This window comes from Natator depressus, chromosome 13, assembly GCF_965152275.1.
Source record: "Natator depressus isolate rNatDep1 chromosome 13, rNatDep2.hap1, whole genome shotgun sequence".
Taxonomy (NCBI): domain Eukaryota; kingdom Metazoa; phylum Chordata; order Testudines; family Cheloniidae; genus Natator; species Natator depressus.
The window spans coordinates 41,459,041-41,483,690 of record NC_134246.1 but is presented as its reverse complement, the minus strand read 5'-3'; the positions used below and the strand labels follow the sequence as shown (position 1 = coordinate 41,483,690).

General features: G+C 47.9%; 3 long non-coding RNA genes and 3 gene segments (V, D, J or C); 4 read left to right on the top strand and 2 right to left on the bottom strand.

Moving 5' to 3' along the window:
* Positions 1 to 1,698: 1,698 nt before the first annotated feature.
* On the bottom strand, positions 1,699 to 5,196 carry LOC141997037 (uncharacterized). The gene is made up of 2 exons (XR_012641672.1): positions 2,991 to 5,196; positions 1,699 to 2,388 (listed from the first exon to the last, which is right to left on the bottom strand). It is a non-coding gene; the product is annotated as an uncharacterized LOC141997037 (long non-coding RNA).
* On the top strand, positions 3,325 to 7,891 carry LOC141997035 (T cell receptor alpha variable 26-1-like). The segment is given in 2 exon segments: positions 3,325 to 4,300; positions 4,476 to 7,891. Coding segments are annotated over 2 exon segments (438 nt in total).
* Positions 7,892 to 8,669: 778 nt separating this feature from the next.
* Positions 8,670 to 9,490, top strand: LOC141997197 (T cell receptor alpha variable 41-like). The segment is given in 2 exon segments: positions 8,670 to 8,784; positions 9,198 to 9,490. Coding segments are annotated over 2 exon segments (408 nt in total).
* Positions 9,491 to 9,500: 10 nt separating this feature from the next.
* Positions 9,501 to 18,052, top strand: LOC141997039 (uncharacterized). The gene is made up of 3 exons (XR_012641674.1): positions 9,501 to 9,683; positions 11,438 to 11,561; positions 16,864 to 18,052. It is a non-coding gene; the product is annotated as an uncharacterized LOC141997039 (long non-coding RNA).
* LOC141997038 (uncharacterized) lies at positions 16,824 to 20,327 on the bottom strand. Its single transcript, XR_012641673.1, has 2 exons — positions 18,122 to 20,327; positions 16,824 to 17,519 (listed from the first exon to the last, which is right to left on the bottom strand). It is a non-coding gene; the product is annotated as an uncharacterized LOC141997038 (long non-coding RNA).
* Positions 20,328 to 23,820: 3,493 nt separating this feature from the next.
* Positions 23,821 to 24,641, top strand: LOC141997196 (T cell receptor alpha variable 41-like). The segment is given in 2 exon segments: positions 23,821 to 23,935; positions 24,349 to 24,641. Coding segments are annotated over 2 exon segments (408 nt in total).
* The last annotated feature ends 9 nt before the right edge of the window (positions 24,642 to 24,650 follow it).

The window sequence follows — 24,650 nt, the reverse complement described above, 5'->3', positions numbered from 1 at the left end:
TTCCCTCCAGTCTCCTGCTGTGAAGCCCAAGTGGTTCAGAGCCCCGAGTGGCTGGTTACTGGGGAAGGGGAGGTTTCCACCATGTCCTGCTCTTTCACCAGCACTTACCGAAGCTTCTACTGGTACCAGCAGCTGCCTGGGCAAGGGCCGACACCTGTTGACTGCGAGCTCTAATGACAATGTCACTGTGGGGCGGTTCATAGGCGAGCGCCTGGAAAATGGGAAACGCAGCTCTCTGCACATCACCCACTCCCAGCTGGGGGACTCAAGCAGCTACCTCTGCGCGGTGGATGCACAGTGACACAGGCAGAGCTGGGCTCAGGGCAAAAACCCTCAGTATTTGAGAGACAGCTTAGGGGAGGAGATGCAGGGACATATTCCCAGATGTTGCAAAGCAACAGTAGTCCATGGAAGTCGATCACAGAATCATAGAAATGTAGAACTGGAAGGGACACTGATCAGTCGTAGAGTCCAATCCCATGCACTGAAGAAGGAGTAAGAATTATCGAGACCAGGGCTTCTCAAACCTGGTCCATGGCTTGTTAAGGGTAAGCCCCTGACACGCTGCAAGATGCTTTGTTTACCTGAGCATCTGCAGGTACGGCAGCTTGCAGCTCCCAGTGACCACGGTTCACTGTTTCCAGCCAATGGGAGGTGCAGGAAGTGGTGGCCTGGACCGCGCCGCTTCCCGCAGCTCCCATTGGCCAGGAACGCTGCACCGCAGCCACTGGGAGCTGCGAGCTGCCGTACCTGCAGATGCTCAGGTAAACAAAGCATCTTGCAGCGTGCCAGGGGCTTACCCTGAACAAGCCATGGACCGAGTTTGAGAAGCCCTGGTCTAGGTGATATTTCTTTAGTTTGTTTATGACAAAGTTATGTGAGATTGTATCAAAAGTCTTACTAATGTTGAGAAATATCCCATCTACAGCTTCCCCCCACCCACAAAACTTGTTATTCTGTCAAAGAAGGTTACTACCTTGGTTTGACATGATTTTTTTCTTGGAAAATCCATGTTGACTGTTATTTATTACCTTATTTTCATCTCAGAGGTTACAAATAGATTGACTGATTATTTGCTCCATTATCTTTCCAGATACTGAAATTAAGCCTACTGGTTTATAATTCCCCTCGTTTTCCATATTGCCCTTTTTATAACTAGGTACTATATTTGCCCTTCTCCAGTTCTCTGGTATCTGTCCTGTCCTCCCTAAGTTATCAAAGATAAATTGCTAATGGATTCAGCCAGTTCCTTAAGTATTCTAGGCTGTATTTCATTAGGCCCTGCTATCTTGAAGACACTTAACTTGTCTAAGTAATTCTTAATTTGTTCTTTTCCTGTTTTAGCTCAGATCCTGCCCCATTTACACTGATGTTCACTATGTTAGCTGCCTGATTACTTAACTTTTTTTTGGGGGGGGGAGGGGGGTGGAAACTGAAACAAAAAGGGCATTGAACAATTCAGCCATTGCAGCATTTTCTGTTATACTCTTTCCATCCTTAGTGAGTAATGAGTCTATCCTGTCCTTGGTCTTCCTCTCTGTTCTTATTTATTTGTCAAATACTGCCTTGATATCCTTTATGATCCTAACTAGTTTAATCTCATTTTGTGCCTTGGCCTTTCTAATTTAGTCCCTACATGCTTGTGCGTTTTTAAAAGTATTTGTCCTTTGTAATTTAATCTAGTTTCTGCTTTTTGCCTGACTTTTTTTTTTTTTTTTTTTTTGACTTTCAGGTCATTGAAGACCTCCTGATTAAGCCAAGGTGGCCTCTTACCACAATTCCTAACTTTCCTATTGGTTGGGATAGTTTGCTTTTGTACCCCTATTAATATCTCTCTAAAAAACTGCAAACTCTCCTGCTCTGTTTCTCCCCATAGACCTGCTTCCCAGGGGCTCTTACTTACCAATTGTCTGTGTTTTCAAGGGGTTAGATCTCAGCTTTCCTAACTTGGCAGTGGTCTATTGGCGTCAATGGAGCCATGCCCCCAGCTGATGTAAATCGGCCAAGATCCACAGGAGAAAATGGATGGTGCAGCTGTGCCTGGTTCCGTATCATTCCCATGATAAAAGCTGGAATTCCCCTGTATCAAAGAATTTCTCCCCCGCTTTTCTCTAACCGGACAGCAGATGGCGCTAGAGGGCTCACCCTCCTCCCCTGCAGACCCTGGTTAATTCCCACAGCCTGAGGTCCGGGCTGTCCTCAATGTACCCAGCCCAGCCCAGTTCACAGAGCTGCTGTTCCTCCCCGGGGCACACAATGAAACAGCAGCCTCTATAGGCGGAGAATCCTTCCCCCTGAGAAGACTGAAACCTGAAAGGACAGAAAATTCTCGTTTCCACTGGTCTCCTTCAGACCCTCCTTGGATTGATTCTGCTTCGGTATCTGCATCTGCAAGGGAGAGAAGAAACGGAGCTCACCATGGCCTCAGAGAGTGGAGCTGCTCTGTGGAGCCTTCTCCTCACCTTTGTTTTTCTGTGTGAGTGAAACAAATATTTTCTCGTTCTAAAGGGCACAAAGATGCAGAATCTTGGAAGTCAGTGAGGGACAAGATCTGTTAGCCTTTCTTCATGGCTCTGTCAGTAGGGATCTATCTATCGATCTATCTATCCATCCATCCCCATATACCGCCTCTATCTATCTATCTATCCATCTATCTATCGATCTATCTAAAGAGCTACTGCACAAGTCAGGAGAGAGGGGTCTGCCAATGGGCCATAATTCAGCATCTGATCTATTTGAATAGTAATATTGCGTTGGAGTTATTTGTTAGCATTTCTTGTCCTGCTTTTTAAGATTCGGGACGAGAACAGAGAGAAATATAGAGATGTAGATGGAAAGATCTATATCTATCTGTATTGATATATAGACATGTAGAAATAGATATTGGGCATGGAACAATAGAATGATGGATGGAGGCTGCAGAGGGAAGGCTAGATAGTTAGATCCATAGATAAACAGACAATGTAACACTCTCATATTCTTTATTTTACCTGCTATTATTTTGTTTCCCTGCAGTCTCCCTCTGCGAAGCCCAAGTGGTTCAGAGCCCCGAGTGGCTGATTGCAGGGGAAGGGGAGGTCTCCACACTGTCCTGCTCTTTCACCAGCGCTTACCAAATCTTCTACTGGTACCAGCAGTTGCCTGGGCAAGGGCCGACTCACCTGTTGACCACAAGCTCTAATAACAATGTCACTGTGGGGCGGTTCATAGGCGAGCGCCTGGAAAGTGGGAAACGCAGCTCTCTGCACATCACCGACTCCCAGCTGGGGGACTCAGGCAGCTACCTCTGCGCGGTGGATGCACAGTGACACAGGCAGAGCTGGGCTCAGGGCAAAAACCCTCAGTCTCTGACAGGCAGCTTAGGGGAGGAAATGCAGGGGCAGTTCCCCAGGTGGTTTAAAGCAGCGTAATTCCATGGCAGCCATAGGGACAGATCCTGACCTGTTATAAATGAAAACAGCTCTAGTGAAATCAACGGGGCCATATCGTGAGGACCAGGGGACTGGAACCCAGGCCTTCAGATCCTGGGACAGCTGTGTGAAGATCAGCGTAAATCCGGAGTCACTCCACATGTGTTCATTGTGGTGACTAGATTACAAGAAATCCGAGACACGAATTCATTTTCTTTTCTTTTTTTCCCACGGGATACTTTCTCAAGGAAAGTTCATTTCTAAACATAATCAGAGGGAAACCACCTTCCCTTAAGGGAGCCGAATGCAAAATATCTCTGGCTTCAAAGCTATAAGGTCATCCACGTTTCATTAGCAACAAGAAACAAACAAAACTAACCCCCCCTCCCCCCCCGCGCCCATGAAAGCCAGAACAAAGTTTTCTGCTCCCCCGTATCCCTGTGCCGTTCAGACAAGAACCCGGGAGGGGGCTCTCCAGAACTGAGACCACTTTCTGGTTGGTCTATAAATCCAGTTTTTTTCTCTCCACTTCCTCCGTTAAGCCTCACCCCAACCCCTCCAGTCCCGGACCCTGCGAGACTTTTTAGCAGCTCAGCGCAAAGGCAGCTACCAACCAAGCACAGAGAGGTTTGGTGCTTGACACAAAAAGTCACAATTTAATTCGGAGCGGAAGCAGCGTTCCCGGATTCCTTCAGCCCTCAGAAGACAGAGGCCGGCTTCCCTCTGCGAGAAGAGCTTAATTAATTTCTTTTAACATTGCTGGGGGCTGGGGGTGCCTGAGTGGAGAGAAAACGGAGCTGCTCCTCTTGCAGAAGCGCAGAGACACCGAATCTTCATTGAGAGGATGCTTAAAACCCTGGTCTCCATGACTGCGCTGCTCCTTGTTTCCAGTGAGTCAGATTCCCACGTGGCATTTCTGGGCATTATTCCCCCCTTAATTTATCAATTTTCACCTGTGTCCAGGTGTCCTTCTCGGCGACACTTCACGCTGCTGCTTCTGCTGCTGCCAGTTTCCCTGTCTGTGTCTGGGGGATTTTTCATGCTGTGGTTTTCTTTTATTCCCAGGCGGAGCGGTGGACGGGAAGGTTTCTCAGCCTGCTGCGCTGCTTTTCCTGGCGGGGGGCAGGGCTGACCTCCCCTGTAACCACAGTGTCGCTGGCTACGAGAGAATTTTTTGGTACTATCAGCGCCCCGGAGCTACCCCTCGAGCTGTGATCTCTGGCTACAACGCCGCGGAGACGTCGGAGCGGTTTGAACTGTCCATTGACCCCTCCGGCCGGTCCGCCGCGCTGCGCATCACCAAGGTGGCGGTGGAGGACTCGGGGGTGTATTACTGCGCCGTGAGAGGCACAGCGAGAGGAAATGCAGGGCGAGCTGAACAAAAACCTCCCCGAGTCTGCGGGCTTGTCTACACTGCCAAGTTTTGTCAACAAAACTGCCTTTTGGCAGCAAAATAGCGAGAGCGTACACACTGCCCTGCAACGGGACTTTGTCGGAAAAAAACACTCAATTTTGGAGACAATAAACTTCCACCCCTGCGAGGGCTTCTCTACACTACCAAGTTTTGTCGATGTCATCATGAAAAAATCGACAAAAGCAAAGGCACCAAAGCGTGTCTAGATTTTCTCCCTCTGTCGACAGATCATGTCCACATTCGGGGCACCATTGTCAGCAGTCTGAGCAACGCACTGTGCGTATGAATCCCACAGCGCCTGGTGACACCATCTGCCCATAGGTGTTGTGGGAAGGCAGAAATGGAGAACGGCACATCCTGGGACGTGCAAAATGTCCCATCATGCACTGCTTTCTGTCCCAGCCCTCCAAGGGTTTCCGGCTTCCTTTCGCACCATTTTTCCAGCGGTCCGTCTTTCTAGTGCGCGCCAGCATCTGCAGTGAGAGAGGATGGATCCCGCGCTTCTCTCCTATGCACTGTCAGCTGCCATAAGGACACTGCGCATGGCAGCACAGTTACTCGTTAAGTTAATGACAGAGGACAACCCGCAGGCACCCGAGTGTGATATGGACGGCAGCAACTTATCAGTGCTTTTGGCATTCACAGAGCAGCTGCATACGGTAGACCGTTGCTTTTTGGGCTAGGGAAACAAGCACTGATGGGTGGGATCGCATTGTCATGCAGGTGTGGGATGAAGACCAGCGGGTACAGAACCTTAGGATGCACCTTCCTGGAGCTCTGTGCTGAGCTGTCCCCCGACCTGCGGCGCAAGGCCACCAGGCTGAGAGCTGCCCTGTCCGTAGAGAAGCGTGTTGCAATTGCTGTGTGGAAGCTGGCGAATTCAAACTGCTACCGGTCAGTTGCAAATCAATTTGGAGTGGGAAAGTCCACTGTTGGGGCTGTATTACTTCAAGTCTACAGGGCAATAAATCATATCCTGCTATGGAGGACCGTGACTCTGGGAAATGTGCATGAAATAGTGGATGACTTTGCAGAGATGGGTTTCCCTAACTGTGGCGGGCCGATTGATGGCACATACATTCCAATTTTAGCCACAGACCACCTTGCCTCAGAGTACATCAATAGGAAGGGATACTTCTCCATGGTGTTGCAGGTGCTTGTGGAGCCCTGAACAAAAACCTGACACCTCTCTCTACTGTAAGAAACTGACTCCTGCAGGTGAAGTTAGGAGGCGAGCACTGGCAGGAAAGGGGTGTGGGGGTGGGGGAAGGGCTATGAAGTGGGGTGAGACCTGCCACAGTTGGGTTTCTGGAGAAGAAAACCTCTTCCTGATTTCTGGGAAAAGGCGGCACCAGAATGGCACTCAGAAATTCGGGGCAAAGAGGAGATGGAACAAGACAAAAGCAGAATAAGATCCCATGGCTGGAAGCTGGAGTGAGACAAATTAAGACTAGAAAGAAAGTGCACATTTTTAACAGTGAGGGTAATTAAACACTGAAACAACTGACCCAGGGACACAGTGGATTCTCCATCATTTGAAGTCTTTAAATCAAGACTGGGTGTCTTTCCTCTAGGTCAGCCACAAGATATGGGCTGGGTGCGGGTATCCCTGAGTATCCTTCTCTGGCTTGTGTTAAAGCAGGAGGTCAGACTAGATGATCACAAAGGTCTCTTCTCACTTTAGGATCTATCCATCAGTCAATCTATTAATATCTCACTGTGGGCTGGGGAAGTATGGGCTGGGTTCCTTGTGGATCTATTCAGAACTAATGGTTGCTGGGCATTTAATTCCCCTAGGCTCCTTTGAAAAGCCTAGTTGAAATTCCATCCTGGGTTGACATTTAACCCAAGGGACACTTAACCCTCACTTCTGGACTTAACTGGCACTTAGGGCTCTGCACAGGGGCAAACATCATGGTATGCTCAGAGGAGCTCAGTTATTCCTGGAAAGAGAACTCCCAGATTTATACTGAGGCTGGCATTCTCAAAAAGGCCTAGGGGATTTAGAGGATCAACTTCCATTGAAATTCAAAAGTATTTGGGCATCTAGTTCCCTTAGGCTGCTTTGGAAATGTGGGTACTCAAGCTGCATGAATTTTAATGGGAATCGGGCATCTTTTTCTCTTAGGCTAGTTTCAAACTCTCAGCCTGCATGTTCAAATCACAGGAACTACAAACTGCATTGAAAGTGGACGGTTCCCCATCACCTAAAACCGAGAGCGAAGTAACAGAAATCCCTCAGGCCCTGCTGGGTTGATCTGAAAAGAAAATGTAATAAAAATGTGGCAAACCCTGTTCTGAAAGCAAACAAACAGGCTTGTGGTCACGTGCTGCCATCTGGAGGCCATTGCGTTGCACTTTGACAGCTGCAGGAATTAATGAAAATTTGTGCAGGAGTTTTCCCCACTGTTTTACTACCAAATATAAAGGCACATCCTTATTTCAGCCTGGACATTGAAATGTCATTTAGACACATAACTACTTATGTGTTTCACGGTCACAGACACAAACACAAAATCTCTGTCACACACACTCACAAAGTTACTCTCTTTCTTCTCTGTCTCTCATACACACACACACAATTTCTACATAAGTGAACTCACAATTCACACGCACAAACAAGTCACGCACTCCCAGAATAACACATATACCAAATTTGCTCTTACATACAACAAACAGCCACACAATCACTCATACACAACCTTCAAATTCATAAAGTGACACACACACTCACACACATCCCAAACTCACTCATGCATGCAGATCAAACATAAATGTACTCTCTCAAAGTCTTGCACACAACTCTCTCTCTCTCTCTCTCTCTCTCTCTCACACACACACACACACACACACACACACACACACATTCGTTTATCTGCTGCAACCTGGTCATTTCTGGCCTTCTTGATATCAGAAATATTTGAAAATCTGTCCCCTTATTTCCTCTGACTGAGAATAACTATTGCTAGACTCCTTAACTTCATAAAAACTCAAGAAATGTGCCATTGTGAGGCTAGGTGGCCAAATGTCACTGAAATTCAACAGGACATGGGTTCCTAAATCCCTTTGGTTCCTTTGAAAATCCCAGGCTAAATCCAGTCATGTCTGTCTGCTGCTGAGATACTGCAGGGGTTGGGTCGGGGGGTGGGATGGGACAAAAACGCTTTTAAAATATTTTCAAAGGAGCCCAAGGGAATTAGGCGCTCAGCTCCCTGTGGAATTCAAGGGAAATTGGGCTACAAACTCCCTCAGAAATCTTTGACCATTCCAGCCTAAAACTGCCTGCATTGGGTATTTCTCTGGCCATATTATCACAGTGTCTACCCACCTCACAATCATCACTTTATTGGCCCACACAATACCCGTGTGAGGTGGGAAAGTTACACCCATTTTATGGCTGAGGATCTGAGGAACAAAAGGGCAGATTTTTAAAGGGCTTTAAGTACCTGGTGGGATTTTTCACAAGTGCCTCGGTGCCAAACACCCTTTGAAATCAATGGGTGTTAGGGGTCCTGGGTGTGTTTGAAAACCCCACTGGGCCACCCTTTAAAAACGTGGCCCTGAGTGATTTGCTGAAAGCCACCCAGAATGTCTGTGGTGGAGGAAGGACTCGAACCCAGGCCTTGGCTAACGTTCTAGCCACTGGACCCTCCTGCCTCATCGCAGCGGGTGCTGTTGAGATATTCCCAAGGAAGCCCCTCTTGCTGGGTGCCTTTGTCTACGCTGGGGGTGTACAGCCGTGAGAGGGCAGCTGAGCTTGTGCAGGAGCAAGCGGCGGCAGTTATAGGATCCTAGGCTGGGGGTGTCACATGATGTGTCTGAGCCTAACAAAACATCAGGCCGAGATGAGCCAGGCACCATTGCACCTCAGTGCCCGGCTGCTACCGGTGCCAGAAATTCACCTCACCCCTCTGGGAATCATGAGGCTGCAAATCCTCTGGGTCTTTCTTCCTTTGCACTGTAAGTTTCTGCTCAGAACACTCTGGGCTCCTCCAAGCCAGCTGCTTCGCTTGTCGGACATTGAGGCAGAAATGACTGGAGACGTATTTGATTCAGTTCCCTGCTCTGTTTGATTCAGAGTTACACCACCTATATATGGGAAAGAGGGGGCTGCCAATGGGACACACTCCGTGTCTGATCTATTTACAGAGTCATCTTGTCCCGGGGTTCTTTGTTAGCATTTCTTGCCTCTTTTCAGACTGGGGAAGATTCTAGGTGGAGAGAGATAGGGTGCATGGGTCAATGGATGGACGGAAAGGTGCTTCAGAGGGAAGGATAGGGAGATAGCACATAGGGAAGAATGGTCAGATAGGTAGACAGACAAAGTAAAACACTCTCACCTATATTTTAACTGGTATTTTGTTTCCCTTCAGTCTCCTGCTGTGAAGCCCAAGTGGATCAGAGCCCCCAGTCGCTGGTTACTTGGGAAGGGGAGGTTGTCACCCTGTCCTGCGCGTTCACCACCAAGTACCAAACCTTCCACTGGTACCAGCAGCTCCCTGGGCGAGGCCTGACCTACCTGCTGGCCGTGAGCCCTCAGGGGAACGCTACCGAGCAGCGGTTCGTGGGGCAGCCCCTGGAAGATGGGAAACGCAGCTCTCTACACATCACCGACTCCCAGCTGGGGGACTCAGGCAGCTACCTCTGTGCAGTGAGAGCACAGTGACACAGGCGGAGCTGGGCTCATGGCAAAAACTCTCATCTTCTGAGAGACAGCTTAGGGCAGGAAATGCAGGGACAGATCCTCAGACGGTGTAAAGCAACATTACTCCATGGAAGCCAATCACAGAATCATAGAAATTAGAACTGGAAGGGACACTGATAGGTTATATAGGTCAGGCTTCTGCACTGAAGCAGGAGTAAGTATTATCTAGACCGTCCCTGACAGGTGTTTGTCTAACCTGGTCTTAAAAATCCCCAGTGATGGAGATTCCACAACTTGCATAGGCAATTTATTCCAGTGCTTAACCACCCTGACAGGGGGCTTTTCCTAACGTCTAAACTAAATCTCCCTTTCTGCAATTTAAGCTCATTACTTCTTGTCCTGTCCTCAGCGGTTAAGGAGAACAATTTATCACCTTCTTCTTTAAAACAACCTTTTACCTACTTGAAGGCTGTTATCATGTCTCCCTTCCTTCTCTTCTCCAGATGAAACATGTAGTTTTTTCCTCTTTTCCCTCATAGATCATGTGTTCTAGACCTTTAATAATTTTTGTTTCTGCCCCCTGGGCTTTATTCACATTTTTCCTGAAGTCTGGTGCCCTAAACTGGTCGCAATACTTGAGTCACAGAATGATGTTCACTTTTTTTGCAACAATATTACAATGCTGACTAATATTTAGTTTGCGATCCACTACAACCCCTAGATCCTTTTCTGCAGTACTCCTTCGAGGGCTGGATTAACTCTTCTGGGGTCCTGGGGCTCTTAGATTTTGTGGGGCCCCTCGGCTCCAGGGTAGGGCCAAAAATGCGGGGTTCAGTATGTGGGAGAAGACTGAGACAGGAGGGTGGGTGTGGGAGGGGTGAGGGATCCAACTGGGGGTGCAGGCTCTACGGTGGGGCTGGGGATGAGGCCTTAGGGGTGCAGGAGGTGGCTCCAGGCTGGGACCAAGGGGTTTGGAGTGTGGGAGGGGGCTCAGGGTAGGAGGATGGGGTGGGAGTGCGGGGTCTGGGAGGGAGTTAGGGTGCGAGAGGGGGCTCAGGGTTGGGGTCTGGGTCCTAGGCAAAAGTTAGGGTTTGGGAGGGGGCTCGGGGTTTTGCTGTGGGGGTCTACCATCTAGAAGGGATTTAGGGTGCTGGAGCAGGCTCAGGGCTTGGGCTCAGGGTAGGGGCTCAGGGTTGGGGTGTGGGGTCTGAGAGGGAATTAGGGTGTGGGAGAGGGCTCAGGGTTGGGTTAGGGGGTTGGGTTGAGGGTCACTTACCTGGGGCAGCTCCCCTTTGTTGTGTGTGTGGAGGGGAACAAGTGGCTCTGCGTGGCCCATGCTGCTGCCCTGGCATGCAGCCTCCACCCCCGCAGCTCCCATTGGCCATGATTCCTGGCCATACTTCCTAACTTTCCTATACATTGGGATGGTTTGCTCTTGTGGCCATAATAATATCCCTCTAGAAAAACTGCCAACTCTCCTGCTCTCTTTTTCCCTATAGACTTGCTTATCAGGGGATCTTACTTACCAATTCTCTGAGTTTTTAAGGGACAGATCCTCAGCTCTTGTAAATTGGCAGTGGTCCATTGGAGCCAATGTAGCCATACCCCCAGCAGGTGTAAATCAGTGTAGAAAATGGGGAATGAAACTGTGTTTGCTTCTGTATCATTCTCGTGATCCTTCAGCTGGGATTCCTCTGAAGCAAAGAACTTCTTCCCATCCCCTCTCTGTCCCAGGGCAGCAGATGGCGCTAGAGGGCTCACCCTCCTCCCCTGCAGACCCTGGTTAATTCCCACAGCCTGAGGTCCGGGCTGTCCTCAATGTACCCAGCCCAGCCCAGTTCACAGAGCTGCTGTTCCCCCCCGGGGCACACAATGAAACAGCAGCCTCTGTAGGCGGAGAATCCTTCCCCCTGAGAAGGCTGAAACCTGAGGGGAGGGAGAATTCTCATTTCCACTGGTCTCCTGCAGACCTTCCACGGATTGACTCTGCCTCGGTATATTCCTCTGCAAGGGAGAGAAGAAACGGAGCTCACCATGGCCTCAGGGAGTGGAACTGCTCTGTGGAGCCTTCTCCCCACCTTTGCTTTTCTCTGTGAGTGAAACAAATATCTTCTCGTTCTAAAGGGTAAAAAGATGCAAACTCTTAAAAGTCAGTGAGGGGCAAGATCTTATAGATGGATAGGTAAATAGTTAGATAGATAGCTCTCCATTACACTATCTAACTATGAGCTACTGCACCCATCAGGGGAGAGGGGCCTGCCAATGGGACATATCGCAGCCTCTGATCTATTTGAACAGTAATATTGCTTTGGAGTTCTTTGTTATCATTCCTTGTCCTGCTTTTTTAAGATTCAGGGAGTGTACAGAGAAGAATAAATAGATGCTGATGGCAAGATCTATACCTAACTGTATAGACAAGTAGATATAGATACTGGGGATAGAACAATAGAGTGATGGATGGAGTCTGCAGAGGGAAGGCTGGATAGATAGATCCATAGATAAAGAGTCAATGTAACACTCTCAGATTCTTTACTTTACCTGCTATTATTTCTTTTCCCTCCAGTCTCCTGCTGTGAAGCCCAAGTGGTTCAGAGCCCCGAGTGGCTGGTTACTGGGGAAGGGGAGGTTTCCACCATGTCCTGCTCTTTCACCAGCACTTACCGAAGCTTCTACTGGTACCAGCAGCTGCCTGGGCAAGGGCCGACCCACCTGTTGACTGCGAGCTCTAATGACAATGTCACTGTGGGGCGGTTCATAGGCGAGCGCCTGGAAAGTGGGAAACGCAGCTCTCTGCACATCACCCACTCCCAGCTGGGGGACTCAAGCAGCCACCTCTGCACGGTGGATGCACAGTGACACAGGCAGAGCTGGGCTCAGGGCAAAAACCCTCAGTCTTTGAGAGACAGCTTAGGGGAGGAGATGCAGGGACATATTCCCAGATGTTGCAAAGCAACAGTAGTCCATGGAAGTCGATCACAGAATCATAGAAATGTAGAACTGGAAGGGACACTGATCAGTCGTAGAGTCCAGTCCCCTGCAGTGAAGCAGGAGTGAATATTATTTAGACCACCCCTGACAGGTGTTTGTCTTAAAAACCTCCAATGATGGAGATCCCACAACCTCCCTAGGCAATTTGTTCCAGTGCTTATCCACCCTGACAGGAAGCTTTTCCTAACGTCTAACCTAAATCTTCCTTGCTGCAATTTAAGCTCATTACTTCTTGTCCTGTCCTCAGTGGTTAAGAAGAACAATTTATCATCTTGTTCTTTAAAATAACCTTTTACCTATTTGAAGACTGTTATCATGTCTCCCCTCCTTCTCTTCTCCAGATGAAACATACACAGTTTTTTCTCTTTTCCCTCACAGATCATGTTTTCTAGACCTTTCATAATTTTTGTGGCTGCCCCCTAGGCTTTGTCCACACTTTTCCTGAAGTGTGGTGCTCAGAACTGGTCACAATACTCCATTGGAGGCCTTATCAGTGCTGAGTGGAGTGGAAGAATTACTTCTCTTGCTTAAGCGGAAAAGAGTCCTCTGGCACCTTATAGACTAACAGACTTATTGGAGTATAAACTTTCATGGGTGAATGCCCACTTCGTCGGATGCATTCTCTTGCTTAAAGCGCTCCAGCTAACACATTCCAGAATTATGTTCATTTTTTTGGCAACCATATTATGTAGCTGACTAATATTTAGTTTGTGATCCACTGTAACTCCCAGGTCCTATTCTGCAATACTCCTTGCTAGGCACTCATCTCACATTTTCTGTTTGTGCAATTGATTCCTAAGTGGAGTACTTTGTATTTGTCCTTATTGAATTTCATCCTATTTAACTCAGACCACTTCTCCAGTTTGTCAAGATAATTCTGAATTCTAATTCTGTCCTCCAAAGTACTTGCAACCCCTCCCAGCTTAGTATCCTTTGCAAACTTTACAAGTGTACTCTCTGTGCCATTGTCCATAAACCATTCATGAAGATATTTCATAGAACAAGACCTGGGACAGATTCCCCATGGGACCCCATTCGATATGCCCTTGTAACTCAACTGTGAACCATTGATAACTATTCTCTGTGTACACTTTTCCAGGCAGTTGTGCACCCATCTTATATAAGATTTGTCTGGGTGATATTTCTCTAATTTGTTTTTGAGAAAGTCAGGTGAGATAGTAGCAAAAGTCTTACTAAAGTTGAGACATATCCCATCTACCACTTCTCCCCTATCCATGAGACTTGTTAAAGAGGGAACTACCTTGGTTTGACATGATTTGTTCTTGACAAATCCATGCTGGCTGTTATTTATTATCTTATTTTCTTCTAGGAGATTACAAATAGATTGTTTGATCATGTTTTGCTACATTATCTTTGCAGACCCTGAAATTAAGCTGACTGGTTTATAATTCCCAGGGTTGTCCATATTCCCTTTTTAAAGACAGGCACTACATTTGTCCTTCTCCAGTCCTCTGTTGTCTCTCCCGTCCTCCATAAGTTCTCAAAGATAATCACTGATGCTCAGAGAACTCTTCATCCAGTTACTAGGATGTATTTCATCAGGTCCTGCCGACTTGAAGACATCTAACTTGTCTAAGTAATTCTTAATTTTTTCTTTTCCTGTTTTAGCCTCAGTTCCTACCCCCATTTACACTGACGTCCACTATGTTAGCTGCCCAATCACTTAACTTTTTTTGGTGAAAACGGAAACAAAATAGGCATTTAACAATTCAGCCATTGCTGCATTTTCTGTTATTGTCTTTCCATCCTTATTGAGTAGTGGGCCAACCCTGTTCTTGGTCTTCCTCATTCTTCTTGTATATTTGTAAAATACTTTGTTATCCTTTATGACCCTAGCTAGTTTAATGTCATTTTGTGCCTTGGCTTTTCTAATTTGTTCCCGAGATGCTTGTGCTGCTGTTTTTTAATATTTGCTCTCGTTTCTACTGTTTGCCTGTTTCTTTCTTTCTTTTTTTTTTCTTTTTGTTTTTTTGAGCTTCAGGTCATTGAAAACCTCCTGGTTGAGCCAAGGTGGCCTCATACCATACTTCCTAACCTTCCCATACCTTGGGATAGTTTGCTCTTGTGCCCTTCATAATATCTCTCTAAAAACCGCCAACTCTCCTGAACTCTTTCCCCCCCATAGATTTGCTTCCCAGGGGATCTTACCTACCAATTCTCTGAGCTTTCAAGGGGACAGATCCTCAGCTCTTTTGAATTGGCAGTGGTCCATTGGAGTCAATGTAGCCATATCCCCAGCTGCTTTAAATCGGGGTAGGTCCATTGGAGTAAATGCATGTTGAAGAGGTGTATGGCTCTGTATCATTGCCATCCTTCCCCTTGAGAGGCTGTAACCTGAAGGGACAGAAAATTCTCATTTCCACTGGTCTCCTGCAGACCTTTCTCGGATTGACTCTGCTTCAGTATCTGCATCTGCAAGGGAGAGAAGAACAGAGCTCACCATGGCCTCAGAGAGTGGAGCTACTCTGTGGGGCCTTCTCCTCACCTTTGTTTTTCTCTGCGAGTGAAACAAATATTTCCTTGTTCTAGAGGGCAAAAGGATGCAGATTCTTAGATGTCAGTGAGAGTTAAAATCTCTTAGATAGATAGAGAAATGAAGATCTCTCTCTCTCTCTCTCTCTCTCTCTCTCAGAGCTACTGCACCCATTTGTTTCCCTCCAGTCTCCTGCTGTGAAGCCCAAGTGGTTCAGAGCCCCGAGTGGCTGGTTACTGGGGAAGGGGAGGTTTCCACCATGTCCTGCTCTTTCACCAGCACTTACCGAAGCTTCTACTGGTACCAGCAGCTGCCTGGGCAAGGGCCGACACCTGTTGACTGCGAGCTCTAATGACAATGTCACTGTGGGGCGGTTCGTAGGCGAGCGCCTGGAAAATGGGAAACGCAGCTCTCTGCACATCACCCACTCCCAGCTGGGGGACTCAAGCAGCTACCTCTGCGCGGTGGATGCACAGTGACACAGGCAGAGCTGGGCTCAGGGCAAAAACCCTCAGTATTTGAGAGACAGCTTAGGGGAGGAGATGCAGGGACATATTCCCAGATGTTGCAAAGCAACAGTAGTCCATGGAAGTCGATCACAGAATCATAGAAATGTAGAACTGGAAGGGACACTGATCAGTCGTAGAGTCCAATCCCATGCACTGAAGAAGGAGTAAGAATTATCGAGACCAGGGCTTCTCAAACCTGGTCCATGGCTTGTTAAGGGTAAGCCCCTGACACGCTGCAAGATGCTTTGTTTACCTGAGCATCTGCAGGTACGGCAGCTTGCAACTCCCAGTGACCACGGTTCACTGTTTCCAGCCAATGGGAGGTGCAGGAAGTGGTGGCCTGGACCGCGCCGCTTCCCGCAGCTCCCATTGGCCAGGAACGCTGCACCGCAGCCACTGGGAGCTGCGAGCTGCCGTACCTGCAGATGCTCAGGTAAACAAAGCATCTTGCAGCGTGCCAGGGGCTTACCCTGAACAAGCCATGGACCGAGTTTGAGAAGCCCTGGTCTAGGTGATATTTCTTTAGTTTGTTTATGACAAAGTTATGTGAGATTGTATCAAAAGTCTTACTAATGTTGAGAAATATCCCATCTACAGCTTCCCCCCACCCACAAAACTTGTTATTCTGTCAAAGAAGGTTACTACCTTGGTTTGACATGATTTTTTTCTTGGAAAATCCATGTTGACTGTTATTTATTACCTTATTTTCATCTCAGAGGTTACAAATAGATTGACTGATTATTTGCTCCATTATCTTTCCAGATACTGAAATTAAGCCTACTGGTTTATAATTCCCCTCGTTTTCCATATTGCCCTTTTTATAACTAGGTACTATATTTGCCCTTCTCCAGTTCTCTGGTATCTGTCCTGTCCTCCCTAAGTTATCAAAGATAAATTGCTAATGGATTCAGCCAGTTCCTTAAGTATTCTAGGCTGTATTTCATTAGGCCCTGCTATCTTGAAGACACTTAACTTGTCTAAGTAATTCTTAATTTGTTCTTTTCCTGTTTTAGCTCAGATCCTGCCCCATTTACACTGATGTTCACTATGTTAGCTGCCTGATTACTTAACTTTTTTTTGGGGGGGGGGGGAGGGGGGTGGAAACTGAAACAAAAAGGGCATTGAACAATTCAGCCATTGCAGCATTTTCTGTTATACTCTTTCCATCCTTAGTGAGTAATGAGTCTATCCTGTCCTTGGTCTTCCTCTCTGTTCTTATTTATTTGTCAAATACTGCCTTGATATCCTTTATGATCCTAACTAGTTTAATCTCATTTTGTGCCTTGGCCTTTCTAATTTAGTCCCTACATGCTTGTGCGTTTTTAAAAGTATTTGTCCTTTGTAATTTAATCTAGTTTCTGCTTTTTGCCTGACTTTTTTTTTTTTTTTTTTTTGACTTTCAGGTCATTGAAGACCTCCTGATTAAGCCAAGGTGGCCTCTTACCACAATTCCTAACTTTCCTATTGGTTGGGATAGTTTGCTTTTGTACCCCTATTAATATCTCTCTAAAAAACTGCAAACTCTCCTGCTCTGTTTCTCCCCATAGACCTGCTTCCCAGGGGCTCTTACTTACCAATTGTCTGTGTTTTCAAGGGGTTAGATCTCAGCTTTCCTAACTTGGCAGTGGTCTATTGGCGTCAATGGAGCCATGCCCCCAGCTGATGTAAATCGGCCAAGATCCACAGGAGAAAATGGATGGTGCAGCTGTGCCTGGTTCCGTATCATTCCCATGATAAAAGCTGGAATTCCCCTGTATCAAAGAATTTCTCCCCCGCTTTTCTCTAACCGGACAGCAGATGGCGCTAGAGGGCTCACCCTCCTCCCCTGCAGACCCTGGTTAATTCCCACAGCCTGAGGTCCGGGCTGTCCTCAATGTACCCAGCCCAGCCCAGTTCACAGAGCTGCTGTTCCTCCCCGGGGCACACAATGAAACAGCAGCCTCTATAGGCGGAGAATCCTTCCCCCTGAGAAGACTGAAACCTGAAAGGACAGAAAATTCTCGTTTCCACTGGTCTCCTTCAGACCCTCCTTGGATTGATTCTGCTTCGGTATCTGCATCTGCAAGGGAGAGAAGAAACGGAGCTCACCATGGCCTCAGAGAGTGGAGCTGCTCTGTGGAGCCTTCTCCTCACCTTTGTTTTTCTGTGTGAGTGAAACAAATATTTTCTCGTTCTAAAGGGCACAAAGATGCAGAATCTTGGAAGTCAGTGAGGGACAAGATCTGTTAGCCTTTCTTCATGGCTCTGTCAGTAGGGATCTATCTATCGATCTATCTATCCATCCATCCCCATATACCGCCTCTATCTATCTATCTATCCATCTATCTATCGATCTATCTAAAGAGCTACTGCACAAGTCAGGAGAGAGGGGTCTGCCAATGGGCCATAATTCAGCATCTGATCTATTTGAATAGTAATATTGCGTTGGAGTTATTTGTTAGCATTTCTTGTCCTGCTTTTTAAGATTCGGGACGAGAACAGAGAGAAATATAGAGATGTAGATGGAAAGATCTATATCTATCTGTATTGATATATAGACATGTAGAAATAGATATTGGGCATGGAACAATAGAATGATGGATGGAGGCTGCAGAGGGAAGGCTAGATAGTTAGATCCATAGATAAACAGACAATGTAACACTCTCATATTCTTTATTTTACCTGCTATTATTTTGTTTCCCTGCAGTCTCCCTCTGCGAAGCCCAAGTGGTTCAGAGCCCCGAGTGGCTGATTGCAGGGGAAGGGGAGGTCTCCACACTGTCCTGCTCTTTCACCAGCGCTTACCAAATCTTCTACTGGTACCAGCAGTTGCCTGGGCAAGGGCCGACTCACCTGTTGACCACAAGCTCTAATAACAATGTCACTGTGGGGCGGTTCATAGGCGAGCGCCTGGAAAGTGGGAAACGCAGCTCTCTGCACATCACCGACTCCCAGCTGGGGGACTCAGGCAGCTACCTCTGCGCGGTGGATGCACAGTGACACAGGCAGAGCTGGGCTCAGGGCAAAAACCCTCAGTCTCTGACAGGCAGCTTAGGGGAGGAAATGCAGGGGCAGTTCCCCAGGTGGTTTAAAGCAGCGTAATTCCATGGCAGCCATAGGGACAGATCCTGACCTGTTATAAATGAAAACAGCTCTAGTGAAATCAACGGGGCCATATCGTGAGGACCAGGGGACTGGAACCCAGGCCTTCAGATCCTGGGACAGCTGTGTGAAGATCAGCGTAAATCCGGAGTCACTCCACATGTGTTCATTGTGGTGACTAGATTACAAGAAATCCGAGACACGAATTCATTTTCTTTTCTTTTTTTCCCACGGGATACTTTCTCAAGGAAAGTTCATTTCTAAACATAATCAGAGGGAAACCACCTTCCCTTAAGGGAGCCGAATGCAAAATATCTCTGGCTTCAAAGCTATAAGGTCATCCACGTTTCATTAGCAACAAGAAACAAACAAAACTAACCCCCCCTCCCCCCCCGCGCCCATGAAAGCCAGAACAAAGTTTTCTGCTCCCCCGTATCCCTGTGCCGTTCAGACAAGAACCCGGGAGGGGGCTCTCCAGAACTGAGACCACTTTCTGGTTGGTCTATAAATCCAGTTTTTTTCTCTCCACTTCCTCCGTTAAGCCTCACCCCAACCCCTCCAGTCCCGGACCCTGCGAGACTTTTTAGCAGCTCAGCGCAAAGGCAGCTACCAACCAAGCACAGAGAGGTTTGGTGCTTGACACAAAAAGTCACAATTTAATTCGGAGCGGAAGCAGCGTTCCCGGATTCCTTCAGCCCTCAGAAGACAGAGGCCGGCTTCCCTCTGCGAGAAGAGCTTAATTAATTTCTTTTAACATTGCTGGGGGCTGGGGGTGCCTGAGTGGAGAGAAAACGGAGCTGCTCCTCTTGCAGAAGCGCAGAGACACCGAATCTTCATTGAGAGGATGCTTAAAACCCTGGTCTCCATGACTGCGCTGCTCCTTGTTTCCAGTGAGTCAGATTCCCACGTGGCATTTCTGGGCATTATTCCCCCCTTAATTTATCAATTTTCACCTGTGTCCAGGTGTCCTTCTCGGCGACACTTCACGCTGCTGCTTCTGCTGCTGCCAGTTTCCCTGTCTGTGTCTGGGGGATTTTTCATGCTGTGGTTTTCTTTTATTCCCAGGCGGAGCGGTGGACGGGAAGGTTTCTCAGCCTGCTGCGCTGCTTTTCCTGGCGGGGGGCAGGGCTGACCTCCCCTGTAACCACAGTGTCGCTGGCTACGAGAGAATTTTTTGGTACTATCAGCGCCCCGGAGCTACCCCTCGAGCTGTGATCTCTGGCTACAACTCCGCGGAGACGTCGGAGCGGTTTGAACTGTCCATTGACCCCTCCGGCCGGTCCGCCGCGCTGCGCATCACCAAGGTGGCGGTGGAGGACTCGGGGGTGTATTACTGCGCCGTGAGAGGCACAGCGAGAGGAAATGCAGGGCGAGCTGAACAAAAACCTCCCCGAGTCTGCGGGCTTGTCTACACTGCCAAGTTTTGTCAACAAAACTGCCTTTTGGCAGCAAAATAGCGAGAGCGTACACACTGCCCTGCAACGGGACTTTGTCGGAAAAAAACACTCAATTTTGGAGACAATAAACTTCCACCCCTGCGAGGGCTTCTCTACACTACCAAGTTTTGTCGATGTCATCATGAAAAAATCGACAAAAGCAAAGGCACCAAAGCGTGTCTAGATTTTCTCCCTCTGTCGACAGATCATGTCCACATTCGGGGCACCATTGTCAGCAGTCTGAGCAACGCACTGTGCGTATGAATCCCACAGCGCCTGGTGACACCATCTGCCCATAGGTGTTGTGGGAAGGCAGAAATGGAGAACGGCACATCCTGGGACGTGCAAAATGTCCCATCATGCACTGCTTTCTGTCCCAGCCCTCCAAGGGTTTCCGGCTTCCTTTCGCACCATTTTTCCAGCGGTCCGTCTTTCTAGTGCGCGCCAGCATCTGCAGTGAGAGAGGATGGATCCCGCGCTTCTCTCCTATGCACTGTCAGCTGCCATAAGGACACTGCGCATGGCAGCACAGTTACTCGTTAAGTTAATGACAGAGGACAACCCGCAGGCACCCGAGTGTGATATGGACGGCAGCAACTTATCAGTGCTTTTGGCATTCACAGAGCAGCTGCATACGGTAGACCGTTGCTTTTTGGGCTAGGGAAACAAGCACTGATGGGTGGGATCGCATTGTCATGCAGGTGTGGGATGAAGACCAGCGGGTACAGAACCTTAGGATGCACCTTCCTGGAGCTCTGTGCTGAGCTGTCCCCCGACCTGCGGCGCAAGGCCACCAGGCTGAGAGCTGCCCTGTCCGTAGAGAAGCGTGTTGCAATTGCTGTGTGGAAGCTGGCGAATTCAAACTGCTACCGGTCAGTTGCAAATCAATTTGGAGTGGGAAAGTCCACTGTTGGGGCTGTATTACTTCAAGTCTACAGGGCAATAAATCATATCCTGCTATGGAGGACCGTGACTCTGGGAAATGTGCATGAAATAGTGGATGACTTTGCAGAGATGGGTTTCCCTAACTGTGGCGGGCCGATTGATGGCACATACATTCCAATTTTAGCCACAGACCACCTTGCCTCAGAGTACATCAATAGGAAGGGATACTTCTCCATAGTGTTGCAGGTGCTTGTGGAGCCCTGAACAAAAACCTGACACCTCTCTCTACTGTAAGAAACTGACTCCTGCAGGTGAAGTTAGGAGGCGAGCACTGGCAGGAAAGGGGTTTGGGGGTGGGGGAAGGGCTATGAAGTGGGGTGAGACCTGCCACAGTTGGGTTTCTGGAGAAGAAAACCTCTTCCTGATTTCTGGGAAAAGGCGGCACCAGAATGGCACTCAGAAATTCGGGGCAAAGAGGAGATGGAACAAGACAAAAGCAGAATAAGATCCCATGGCTGGAAGCTGGAGTGAGACAAATTAAGACTAGAAAGAAAGTGCACATTTTTAACAGTGAGGGTAATTAAACACTGAAACAACTGACCCAGGGACACAGTGGATTCTCCATCATTTGAAGTCTTTAAATCAAGACTGGGTGTCTTTCCTCTAGGTCAGCCACAAGATATGGGCTGGGTGCGGGTATCCCTGAGTATCCTTCTCTGGCTTGTGTTAAAGCAGGAGGTCAGACTAGATGATCACAAAGGTCTCTTCTCACTTTAGGATCTATCCATCAGTCAATCTATTAATATCTCACTGTGGGCTGGGGAAGTATGGGCTGGGTTCCTTGTGGATCTATTCAGAACTAATGGTTGCTGGGCATTTAATTCCCCTAGGCTCCTTTGAAAAGCCTAGTTGAAATTCCATCCTGGGTTGACATTTAACCCAAGGGACACTTAACCCTCACTTCTGGACTTAACTGGCACTTAGGGCTCTGCACAGGGGCAAACATCATGGTATGCTCAGAGGAGCTCAGTTATTCCTGGAAAGAGAACTCCCAGATTTATACTGAGGCTGGCATTCTCAAAAAGGCCTAGGGGATTTAGAGGATCAACTTCCATTGAAATTCAAAAGTATTTGGGCATCTAGTTCCCTTAGGCTGCTTTGGAAATGTGGGTACTCAAGCTGCATGAATTTTAATGGGAATCGGGCATCTTTTTCTCTTAGGCTAGTTTCAAACTCTCAGCCTGCATGTTCAAATCACAGGAACTACAAACTGCATTGAAAGTGGACGGTTCCCCATCACCTAAAACCGAGAGCGAAGTAACAGAAATCCCTCAGGCCCTGCTGGGTTGATCTGAAAAGAAAATGTAATAAAAATGTGGCAAACCCTGTTCTGAAAGCAAACAAACAGGCTTGTGGTCACGTGCTGCCATCTGGAGGCCATTGCGTTGCACTTTGACAGCTGCAGGAATTAATGAAAATTTGTGCAGGAGTTTTCCCCACTGTTTTACTACCAAATATAAAGGCACATCCTTATTTCAGCCTGGACATTGAAATGTCATTTAGACACATAACTACTTATGTGTTTCACGGTCACAGACACAAACACAAAATCTCTGTCACACACACTCACAAAGTTACTCTCTTTCTTCTCTGTCTCTCATACACACACACACAATTTCTACATAAGTGAACTCACAATTCACACGCACAAACAAGTCACGCACTCCCAGAATAACACATATACCAAATTTGCTCTTACATACAACAAACAGCCACACAATCACTCATACACAACCTTCAAATTCATAAAGTGACACACACACTCACACACATCCCAAACTCACTCATGCATGCAGATCAAACATAAATGTACTCTCTCAAAGTCTTGCACACAACTCTCTCTCTCTCTCTCTCTCTCTCTCTCTCTCTCACACACACACACACACACACACACACACACACACACACACACACACACATTCGTTTATCTGCTGCAACCTGGTCATTTCTGGCCTTCTTGATATCAGAAATATTTGAAAATCTGTCCCCTTATTTCCTCTGACTGAGAATAACTATTGCTAGACTCCTTAACTTCATAAAAACTCAAGAAATGTGCCATTGTGAGGCTAGGTGGCCAAATGTCACTGAAATTCAACAGGACATGGGTTCCTAAATCCCTTTGGTTCCTTTGAAAATCCCAGGCTAAATCCAGTCATGTCTGTCTGCTGCTGAGATACTGCAGGGGTTGGGTCGGGGGGTGGGATGGGACAAAAACGCTTTTAAAATATTTTCAAAGGAGCCCAAGGGAATTAGGCGCTCAGCTCCCTGTGGAATTCAAGGGAAATTGGGCTACAAACTCCCTCAGAAATCTTTGACCATTCCAGCCTAAAACTGCCTGCATTGGGTATTTCTCTGGCCATATTATCACAGTGTCTACCCACCTCACAATCATCACTTTATTGGCCCACACAATACCCGTGTGAGGTGGGAAAGTTACACCCATTTTATGGCTGAGGATCTGAGGAACAAAAGGGCAGATTTTTAAAGGGCTTTAAGTACCTGGTGGGATTTTTCACAAGTGCCTCGGTGCCAAACACCCTTTGAAATCAATGGGTGTTAGGGGTCCTGGGTGTGTTTGAAAACCCCACTGGGCCACCCTTTAAAAACGTGGCCCTGAGTGATTTGCTGAAAGCCACCCAGAATGTCTGTGGTGGAGGAAGGACTCGAACCCAGGCCTTGGCTAACGTTCTAGCCACTGGACCCTCCTGCCTCATCGCAGCGGGTGCTGTTGAGATATTCCCAAGGAAGCCCCTCTTGCTGGGTGCCTTTGTCTACGCTGGGGGTGTACAGCCGTGAGAGGGCAGCTGAGCTTGTGCAGGAGCAAGCGGCGGCAGTTATAGGATCCTAGGCTGGGGGTGTCACATGATGTGTCTGAGCCTAACAAAACATCAGGCCGAGATGAGCCAGGCACCATTGCACCTCAGTGCCCGGCTGCTACCGGTGCCAGAAATTCACCTCACCCCTCTGGGAATCATGAGGCTGCAAATCCTCTGGGTCTTTCTTCCTTTGCACTGTAAGTTTCTGCTCAGAACACTCTGGGCTCCTCCAAGCCAGCTGCTTCGCTTGTCGGACATTGAGGCAGAAATGACTGGAGACGTATTTGATTCAGTTCCCTGCTCTGTTTGATTCAGAGTTACACCACCTATATATGGGAAAGAGGGGGCTGCCAATGGGACACACTCCGTGTCTGATCTATTTACAGAGTCATCTTGTCCCGGGGTTCTTTGTTAGCATTTCTTGCCTCTTTTCAGACTGGGGAAGATTCTAGGTGGAGAGAGATAGGGTGCATGGGTCAATGGATGGACGGAAAGGTGCTTCAGAGGGAAGGATAGGGAGATAGCACATAGGGAAGAATGGTCAGATAGGTAGACAGACAAAGTAAAACACTCTCACCTATATTTTAACTGGTATTTTGTTTCCCTTCAGTCTCCTGCTGTGAAGCCCAAGTGGATCAGAGCCCCCAGTCGCTGGTTACTTGGGAAGGGGAGGTTGTCACCCTGTCCTGCGCGTTCACCACCAAGTACCAAACCTTCCACTGGTACCAGCAGCTCCCTGGGCGAGGCCTGACCTACCTGCTGGCCGTGAGCCCTCAGGGGAACGCTACCGAGCAGCGGTTCGTGGGGCAGCCCCTGGAAGATGGGAAACGCAGCTCTCTACACATCACCGACTCCCAGCTGGGGGACTCAGGCAGCTACCTCTGTGCAGTGAGAGCACAGTGACACAGGCGG